At 44.7% G+C, this 10046-nt stretch overlaps 3 protein-coding genes across 3 annotated transcripts; 2 read left to right on the top strand and 1 right to left on the bottom strand.

The window, feature by feature from the left end:
- The first annotated feature begins 3755 nt into the window (after window positions 1-3755).
- LOC149091785 (uncharacterized) lies at window positions 3756-7407 on the top strand. Its single transcript, XM_089257796.1, has 2 exons — window positions 3756-3961; window positions 5429-7407. The coding sequence occupies exons 1-2, from the start codon at window positions 3916-3918 to the stop codon at window positions 7345-7347; spliced, it is 1965 nt and encodes a 654-aa protein (XP_089113922.1). The 5' UTR covers window positions 3756-3915; the 3' UTR covers window positions 7348-7407.
- On the bottom strand, window positions 3998-5452 carry Elba1 (Early boundary activity 1). The gene is made up of 2 exons (XM_030385188.2): window positions 5295-5452; window positions 3998-5227 (listed from the first exon to the last, which is right to left on the bottom strand). Exons 1-2 carry the CDS (start codon window positions 5295-5297, stop codon window positions 4073-4075), a joined length of 1158 nt encoding a protein of 385 aa, XP_030241048.1. The 5' UTR covers window positions 5298-5452; the 3' UTR covers window positions 3998-4072.
- Window positions 7408-8205: 798 nt separating the features above from the next.
- On the top strand, window positions 8206-9685 carry Elba3 (Early boundary activity 3). Its single transcript, XM_018111340.3, has one exon. It carries the CDS (start codon window positions 8479-8481, stop codon window positions 9622-9624), a length of 1146 nt encoding a protein of 381 aa, XP_017966829.2. The 5' UTR covers window positions 8206-8478; the 3' UTR covers window positions 9625-9685.
- Window positions 9686-10046: the final 361 nt, after the last annotated feature.

Raw genomic sequence — 10046 nt, 5'->3', positions numbered from 1 at the left:
CCAGTTGATTAGATTAGATGAGCTTCGTATTTTGATTTGTGGCTAGGTAAGTCGGCTAATTACACTAATTATTATGACAATAGTCGTCGCACAGCAGCTGCGCTCATCCTGCATTCAATGCGATTGGCTATTGGCCACAGAACTTTTGCCACACTCCAAACTCCCAGCCGCAGCGAAACTCTATAAAACAGGCAACTTTTATGTGAAAACTTTTAATGAGGACTTCAACAAAAAATGTGTAAAATGAGTTTCGACTTGCTGCTCTGGGCAGAGATGATGCCCGTTCAGGAATAGTTGGCTAATGATTATTTAAGGCAAGTGCAGGGCCTAAATAAAAAAGCGAATTTCGAGAACTAAGCTGAACATGTTAAATGGATTTTTGGGGCCGTGTCAGAGCAGCGGCTGAGGCGGTCGAGGTCGGGCTCTGGATCTATTTGTGCACTGTGCTGCAGTGTAAACACAATTCAATTAACTTGGCGATTGTTGTCGAGCGGTTGGCCATTGTTGTCGTCGTCGAGCCGGCAACAGAGAGCTGAGAGCTGAAAGCAGTAAACTGAAAACTGAAAACGACAAGCCGATGATGAGGATGACGTTGACTAGGACGTTGACGTTGCTGACGCTGATGGCACATAGCCAATGTCATGCAAGCCCCAAAAAAGGGTGGCCAGCCAGCCAGCCAGTGCACAGCAAAGCCCGCAGCGAGCGCATGCAACAAGCTGGCAAATATTTGAGGCAGCCGCCGGCAACTCATTTGCATTATTAAAATTTTCATTTTGCGCTGCATTGAACCAAAAATAGAACCGCGCCTAATTGACTTGGGCCCGAACAAAGGGGATACAAATTAGATGTCCAAATGCGGGGCATATTACTGCAAATCCAACTGAAAGTAATTAAGGATATTACAAATTCATATGCCAATGCCAAAATGTGGATTACCCTAACTCTGTTTCAGTCCGGGGCTCACCTGCAGCTGAAAGCGTAGCCAGAGTCGGGCTTAATGATGCCTGAAAGATCATCAAAGCGCGGAATTGTATTGGCCAATGCTAAGTAAAAGGTCAGCATTTGAATACCAAAAGTTAATGGACTATGGAATGCGAAAAGGGCTGCCAAGTGAAACGGGGCGGGCTTTGAGCTTCAGAAGCTTTAGATGCGGCGTGCGTTCATTCATCATATACGTGAATTTTCAAGCAGAGCAGCAGCTGAAGTGTAAATGTCATTGCCAGGCGATGGGAGGGCTGTGGATGGAGAGATACTGCTTGTTGTTGTTGCTGCTGTTGCTGCTGCTGGTAGGGAATGCGTGAAGCATTCTCAGTCCACCGACTGCTGGTGGCTGCGGTTGGCGACGCACGACTGCCGATGACACTTTAGCTGGAACAGCAGCTCCCACAGCTCAGAAGGGGTAACCCAGCACAAGGACAGCCCTGTGGCAGGAAGGCGGATGCGAAGTGTGACTCTGATTTCCGGCCAGGTTGCTGACGTGGCAGCCACAGCCAACGTGACTGCTGCCAAGAATAATGACTTAATTTTCAACCACATACAACATTTTTGGCACAGTCACCCCTGACAGCTGCCCTTTGTCTGCCACAAGACAACATTCTTGAAACTCTCAATGAAATCAATCAAATTCACCCGCTCTGCTATGGCCAAAATAATGATTAAATTTCGAATATACAAAATATTTGAATACTTCGTAAATGTCTATACTCAAATTATACATCATTAGAATAGAGCAATATATGACTTTAAATATATTTGATATACGTGATATTTCATATCTCGCTTCTACTTAATTTTTGTTTAATTGGAAGATTTAATATAAACATTTATAGGCGATATTTTCGGCTTAGGTTTATTTGTGGGCTATAAATAACCTCAGAGCGAAATTCATATTTGTATACTGCTTAAAAATTTCATACATACTTCGGTGCAGATATTTGTTATTGCTGCGGGTGGCAGACTTTTCCATAATTCCGTTGAAATGTTTCAATTTTCTGGCACATCTCAGTGGTGCGATTGTGTGCGTGTGCCCATGCTGCGTATGATTGATATCAATTTTGCTTTGATGAATGCCCAGTGGAATAGAGTTTTTGAGCTTTGTTATTTATAGGCATCTTTGTCGGCGCTGCTGAGCCAATTTAGTTGCTAGTTGTGGCTTGTTAAACGCTTTAAAACGTCAGCTCTATGCCATATTGCACACACAAAGTAAACTCTGCCAACCAGTGCGAGCAGCGGTCTGGCCAACGACTTTTGTGTACATAAAATGCCATAACATATACACCTAAATATATATGTGTATGTTTATATGTATGTCTGTGTGCTTGCATGTGTGTGCGCGTATGCAGATGTATTCAAATGAGACTGCCTTTTTAAGGCACATAGACACACACACACAACATTTGCATATCAAAATGTTTTTGACCAGCCAAACAAGCAAGAAGACTTGAGTCAGACAGTCGAAGAATGTATGCTCTATAAGACTGGAAAGGCATGCAGCCAAAGCAGCAGACTACTACCGTACTAAGCATTACTACTACTTATTCCTACTACTATTTGTTCTTTAATATAATTGAGAGAATTTGCTAACTTGGCTCTCATTTAAGCTCTACTCTCACCCTCTCTTATCTTAATGAATCCAGAAATGCTATTCGTTACCTCTTTTACAACACATCTAAATAACACTTGTTCCTTGGGAATATCTCAGCTTAAAAGCATAAATTACATAAAAAATATACTCACACACACACACACACACATACACACATTAACACGCTACGGTCAAAAACAGCAAGAGCAAAGGCAACGCCAGCAACAACTCAGAATTGATTATTCTATTTATTTTATTTTATTTCTCTTCTTCTACAGCTCATCAATTTTGTCAACATGTGTGCGTGTTGGTGTGTGTGCGTATAGTAAAAAAAAAATAACTACGCAATATTTTGCACTCTCGAGTTATATTGACTATCTGATAGAGCACATAAATAATGCATAGTCCTGCTAAATTCCTTGGCAACAGCACAACTTAATCGACCCCACTCTCCTTGCAAATGCCTCGTGATTTATCTGCAGTGCATGGCGCGGCTAAATGCATCTCGAAATAAATAAATATCAGCATTAATTGCCGTTCGACCAAAGATATTTGTGCCTAATCCTCACTCACTCGTGGTTTGTCTGCTTGGACTCTGTGGATATTTGTTAAATATATAATTAAATTAATTCCATCAACTGAATGTGTGAGAAATGCTAAGTTGAGCCGGAATGCCGTGGGTGAGAAGAAGTTTTTTTTACCTTCACGTGCTTTTATATAAAATATTTAAGTATGATAAGCATATCTATGTACATATAATAAATAAACTTTGCTCAATGGAAATTTACTTTACTTGATTTTTTTAGATAGAAAATTAAAAATTCACAACAATGAATTGATGATATTTTTTATTTAATATAATTGTTAAATTAAAGCTAAATATATTTCATGAGATATATTTGATTTAATATTATTAATATGAATATACAGCTGTTCAATTAATTCTGCCATTTTTTTAGAGCTCAAAAATTATCCCTTCAATTACAGTTAAATTCTCCCATCGATTTAGATGAGCCAAAAATCTTAATTTGTTGAACGAACAATTAATGAGTTTCATATGAAATAAATAGGTACAAGTCAGAAACTTTTATTTGTTATTATTTATAAACTATATCATGTAACAATATAACCAAATACCTTCCGCATAGCCCATCCGTCAATCCATTGGCATACCCAAATATTCTAAAATTTTTAGCCCATTCGTAAATATGAATCATGATTTCCAGTTAATTCAACTGCCAACACAGTAGTCCGTATTTGTGTTTTAAAAATTCAAAATTCGTAATTGGCTGTATCGAATTCTTTTTGGATGTGCATTTGGATGGGCACAAATGTTCGAGATATATGTGGTCCGACCCCACGGCAGCTTCAACTCAGGTGAATTCGATATGCATATGTGTTTATTCTATAGAAATTTGAAATTTAAAATTCAATGCACTGGGCTTAAGGCTAGGTCTTAGTTGCTAAAATACGATAGGACTGTTAGGATTAGATGGTCTTGCGTGGACGCCGCTGCAGTCGAGTGCGCAGCATTTTGTTTTCGTCGGCGCACTTGGTCGTGATGGCTGTGCGCACCTCTCGGGGCGTCATCTGCATGCTGTTGGTCATCAGGTAGACCAGGTCGGCCACCTTGAGCGGGTCCAGCTGCTGCTTGCTGGGCCGGGCGCAGTCCTTGAATGCCGGCGAGGGCTTGCCAGAGAGCGTGTGGAAGGCCAAGGTGTCCCGATCGAAGATCTCGCAGAGCAGCTTTCGTGTTATGGCCGGGCCAGACATGGTCCAGTTTATGTTGCGCAGTGTAGCGCGCGATATCTGCGTGCCATTCGGTCCAATGGTGACCATGGACGACTTGGCATCACGATCGAACTCAAAGTGCGGAAAATGTTTGCCATTCGGCGTGGATGTGACGAGCTTCTTCAGCCGCTTGCGCTTGTTGCTGTCCGCAGAGTGCGGCACATAGTCCTCATCGTCATCGTCCAGTTCAATGACATTGTCGTTCTCCTTCTCGTCGTCGTCGTCCTCGTTGGTCTTGGGCGTGGAGGTGTTGTGCTCGTCAGTGCCCTCGCGGAACAGGTCAAAGTGTGCCGCTCGATGCTCATGCTCCTGGTCCATGGTCTGCACCTTCTCGATCTCGATCATGAGCAGGTCGAGCGCCTTGCGCTTGCTGCGCTCCCAACGCTGCAGCATCTTGAGCCGCGCTTGGTTCATGGCCTGAATGCTGTTCTCCATGAGCTCGCGGCGATCGAGCTTGGCCAGTGCCGTCTCCGCATCCATGGCCGAGTCCTCGTTAAAATCGTCCTGCTCTTCCACGTTCTCCTCGTCCACCTTGCACTGTGTTTTCAGCAGCTTCTCAGCAGCCAGCGTCAGCGTCGCCAGTGTGCTCAGCATCTTCTTAGGCTTCGGGTAGACGACGTCGCCAGTTTCGGCTTTCTCGATGCAGCGCATCGTCTGCTCGGCGAAGCCGGAAGCGCTGCTCTGCTTCTGGCGCATCTTCTCATCCTCGCTCTCCTCCTCGCCGGAGGTGTCGTCTGTGCGCAGTCTTGCGATGATTCGCTCCACCTGCTTCTGGGCCGGCGACAGCTCCACAGTTCTGTGGTCGTACGGCAAAATGCTGAGCGCAAATTCCAAGCGTTGACGGCGATTGATCTAGGGGAAGAGAACAATTGAGATTCAAATAAAATCGTATTAGAGCAGGAGTAATGTGTCCACTTACCATGTTCACGTCTGTTGTCCAATTGATAACTGAATGCCCTGCTTAATAAGCATCGCTCTTTTATACCCTAGCCAATACGAGCGAGTTCAGGTAAATTCTGCAGAATACCCGATTTATTGCTCTTCGCTTTGCAGATGTCATACGCGCCTATAGAAAATATTTGAGAGCTCTGTACCGGCTGCACTGGATGCAAAGGCAACACGGATCAGTGCCGGCGGCGGTCCACAAGAAGTCTCGCCTACCTGCAGGCGGATCGCTGCACAGATGTCCCGGCAACGATGATGTGCCACGACAGCAGCACGCGAATGCCACTCAACATCTACCTGATTGCGGAAGACGGCCCACTTGCATCGTTTTCGACGAAGTGGACCCAATCGCAGTGCAGGACGAGAGCTGTGCGCCCAGGAGCAGGCCAGCTGTTCAGCACAGCGGAACTCAGACCGAGCCGTCGGACGATTCGAAAAAGCGTAAAGTCACAATCGTCGAAACTAAGCAGCCGGAGCCACGAGAGGTACTAGTCCATCACCACGATCCGAGTACGAGCAAGTTAATACGATCTGATGTACTGCCGCACGAACGCAATGAAATCAAGAAACCTCTCTCTGAGTATTATTATACGTCGGCGGGCATCAGCCGACCGAGCGAGGCACCCGTGTCAACATCAACCAACAGGCAGCCAAGTGTGCGATCGGGCTATAAAGTGAGGAATTTCATTCAAACCCGCGACGATCCGGCTGACAATAAGTCTGAGCCGGTTGCCTCCAAGCAATCAGCGGTCAAAGCAGTTCGATTTGAGGACCGGAGCTTATTCAATTTGAATAAGCAAAATATAGTAGAAGGTGAAAGAACGCATACGACTCCAGAGAAATATCTCAAGCATCCAACAATAGTTGTGCCATCTGAGAAAAAGGGAAACGAACAAGATGAAAGGAATCACAGACCAACAAACATTGTCGTTGGCCACACGGACCACAGGGAGGTGGATAAATACTACAGCTGCGAGTCTATATCGAAAATGGACGGCCAATTTGGCAGAATCAAACATCAGGTTGACAGACTTGAAGTCGGAGTGAATGAGCTACATGCAAATATCGCATTGCTGAAATCGAAGGAGCTGGGGCCAACCGTGGGCCATGTAAGGTGCGATCCAGAGGTAAAGAACTCAAGGGACTTGATTGTACTATACAACGAAGATGGTAGCAATGCGTGCGGGCAGAGCGAAACCGATTGGAAGGTCTACAGGATACCCAAGACAGCGAAGCATTCGACTCCTGCAAGCCATCACAGCACAATTGACTGTGTTGCGAACAGCTTGGGCGAGCCAGTCAAGCCCTCTACTGACTGTCGGCACCATTCAATAGCTGAAAAATCAAAATACCATACTGCTGACAGATCGCTGGATCCTAGGATATTCACAGAATGTAAGGAGCACCACGACGGATGCTCTTTTCTCATAAAGCCCTGCAACACTCCACCGAAGTCATGCAGGGGCTGTGACTGCAAATGCTGTGAGCCCCCAATTCAGCTGCGTCGTCAGTCCTCAAATGTTTGTAGAAATTGTTCGAACAGAAAGCAGCCGGTGGCCCATGATCTGGTGTGTGAGCTGAAAAAGTTGATTGGGCATCGAAGCCCCAAGGACATTCAGTTCTCTATACTGCTCCGTGCTGACAATGTCTATCACATCAGCGTGCAGCTGAAGGCGTCGCACCAAGTTCTCGGCTGTTTGCTGGCCACCAACGCGGCCGTCCAAGAGGCGGTCAACAGGGGCTTCTTCGATGACATTCGCACCTATTGTGCAGTCGATGTGCGTAATACCATCGCACCAATTGGCCGTCCACTGGGCATTCCATTTGAGCTCATGCCGCGCAGCAGCCCAAGGGACAAAGCTGGATCTGAAGCCGAAGATGCTGGCGAATCTGTCATCAAGCTGGACTCACGCACACAAGAGTTCATCACCAAAGTGCTGGGAGTGCCAGCCGACAGAGTGGCTATCAACTTAAGCAGCAACAAAGAACCCTTTTCTCGATTGCTCATTCATAAGAACGTGGGCTAAGTAAGTTCAGTTACTTTGGGCAATTTATCAGAATAAAAGTTTTAAATTTGTATACGAAAACATGCATTGCTGTTTTTATTTGTTAAGTATTGTTGAATGATCAAGCAAGCGATTTGTGAATTATGTAGGGAAATTATTTAAATAAACTATTTTTGCTTCAATTAATTGGCTAGCTGCAATTGAATGCTTGTTGAAGGGCTTTTAAATGAAAACATTTCTTAACAAACCCATTACACACTGATTTTCCATTTTCAACGGGTTCAGAGTATATAAATAATGAGATTCAATATTTTTGAATGCATAATAAACGGAATGCAGCAAAAGAGCTTAAACTTTTATTGTTATTCGCATACAAATATAAAACCAAATAAGAATGTTGGAAGTACTTTTATGGTCTAAAAAGCCGTAAAATAATTTATAGTAAATTATTGCCAGTGTTTGAGTTAGTAAATATATATAAATTTTAGCATTTCAACATTATTCAATTTTTTTTTTTAATTTCTTTTATATAATATTTAATGGATATATAATATGTTTTCATGTAAAATGAGTACTAACATTTAGTGAATATCTTAATTTATTGCAAACAAATTAATTTATACATTCTTTTTGATTAGTCTCACTTGAGAATATATTTTATGTTTCTCGCCCTAAATAATAGAACTTTGATTTATTTTTATTTTATTAATTATTTTCGGGGCTTGATTTAATATTTACTTAAATATTTTTGAGCTCTGAAAAAAATTAATATAAGAAAAGAATTTATGATAACATTTCTAATGGAAAATTTTAAGGCAATAAACAATAAGTACTTCTGTCTGTCTCTAGCTAACCTTTTTTTACGCAGGTACATTACGAATAGCTTAACACAGTCTGAAGCCTGCGAAGTGGGTGACAAAATCCTTTATGGCCGGCAAGCCGAGCAGCTGCGCGACAAATCTGCGAATGGGTTAATCCGCGCAACTTGCAGGTCATAATGCGTTGATATCTTGACTACCTGTCCCAAACGGGCAACAGGAGCTGCCCTTTAAAAGGCTGCGTTGGCGAGCAACGACCATCAGTTTGCCAAGAGCAAAGCAACAGAACGTTTCGATACGAGCAACTTACAAAATAATTAACAACTCTTCAGTCATGAGCAACATCAGCAACGACAGCGGCTTGGATGACTCGGCCATTTGTGGCGGGGCGGGCAATTCAGGTGCTGCGGCAGCAACGCGTCTCTCCTGGTTTCTGGCCGAGGTGGACGAGGGTGCGATGGACAACGGTGAGCCGAATGGCAAGAAGCGCTACTGCGTGCTGCACAGCATGGAGCTGCTGGAGACAGACGTCTCCGATAAATACATGACACGGTTCGTGGAGTTTCGGGTGAACGGCGTGAAGCTGGAGGCGAAGCTCATTTTGGCCGCCGATGAGCGGAAACTGGTCGACGCCGCCCTCTTGGCCATGAGCAAGGAGCAGCAGGACGAGGACGACAATGCACGCCAGCTGCTGGTGCAATACAACGAGGAGGATGCAGCGGGCGAGCGACTGGTGCACAAGCTGATATCGCCCAGCCGCGTTGCCTGGCTGAGCACCAAGCCGGAGCTGGGCGGCACGCCGCTGGTCAAACTGGGCCCGGGCTGCATTGGGCATGTGCTGTACGCCTACGAGCAGCGCAACTATATGGAGAAGGTGTTGCTGCACCTGAAGGCGCGCTGCTTCGACCACGCCTTCGATGAGCAGCTGGACGCCGCCCCGGAGTCGATGGACGAGAACACTTGGCTCCTCGTGCAGTACAGCCCTGAGCCCGAAATGGTTGTCTACCAGGTAATCCCCTATAGCCGCACTGTGTGGCGCCAGGAGAATCACTTCAAGGACGTCATCGCCTACATCCAGCTGCCTGGCAGCGAGGTGGTGCTGCAAGCTGTCGTCATCAGCTACAGCCAGAATGAGAAGCAGATGAAGAGCAAGTTCGAGCAGCTGCGCCGCTTCGCCCTGGAGCTCGAGTTCCCGCTGCCCGACGAGCTCGACCGCCAGCTGCAGCACGGCAGCGGCACGGCTGCCCTCTTTGCCCGGGCCAGCAACACGCTGTTCCAGCGTGCCGAGCAGCGAGACGCCAGCGGGGAGCACAAACAGCTGCGACACAGCCTCGAGCAGATGAGCGAAAAGGCGCAGAACGAGCCCGAGCTGATCATCGAAGCCTTCGACATGGTGGACAACATCAACCGCAACCTCCAGTGTCGCATGGGCCAGGCCAAAATTGAAATCGCTTCCAACTCAGGCGACGAGATGCATTAAATGCAGACTGATCAGTTTATGTTAAGAACACAGTTCCTCAATATTACAATATTATATAGCTATATAGTTTTGCTAGATTTTAATTATTTTAAGTTATAAGATTTACAAATTTAAAGGTAAATAAAAAAGTCAATCAAATAATTCCATTCTTTGTCATTTCATTTAATTTTTATTTGGCATTTTATAATAACATTAAATAACTAATTGGGATGATGCAACTAGGAAAAAAACAACTATATATTGTTGTTTTTTTTTTCTGCCAGATTTGCCTGCGAAATATCTAGGCAGAGCATTAATTATGATTCTCTTGAAATTCTCTCTCGCTCTCGCAACATGTTCGTCGTGAAGGTTGTAATCGTTTGAGTATAATCTAAATTTGGTAGGGTCAAACTAAATTTGGTATGAACAGAATATACCTGAAT

The sequence above is a fragment of the Drosophila navojoa genome, chromosome 3 (assembly GCF_054131105.1).
Source record: "Drosophila navojoa isolate 15081-1374.11 chromosome 3, UAZ_NAV_1.0, whole genome shotgun sequence".
Lineage (NCBI taxonomy): Eukaryota > Metazoa > Arthropoda > Insecta > Diptera > Drosophilidae > Drosophila > Drosophila navojoa.
Note: the sequence above shows the minus strand (reverse complement) of the source record. Positions and strands in the feature narration are given on the sequence as shown.

Excerpts from the sequence above, each read along its gene's own strand:
- LOC149091785 (XM_089257796.1), top strand. The coding sequence starts at position 3,916 with ATGTTCGAGATATATGTGGTCCGACCCCACGGCAGCTTCAACTCAG. Across the intron at positions 3,962-5,428 it reads CCACGGCAGCTTCAACTCAG|ATGTCATACGCGCCTATAGA; the intron begins GTGAATTCGATA and ends TTCGCTTTGCAG.
- Elba3 (XM_018111340.3), top strand. The coding sequence starts at position 8,479 with ATGAGCAACATCAGCAACGACAGCGGCTTGGATGACTCGGCCATTTGT.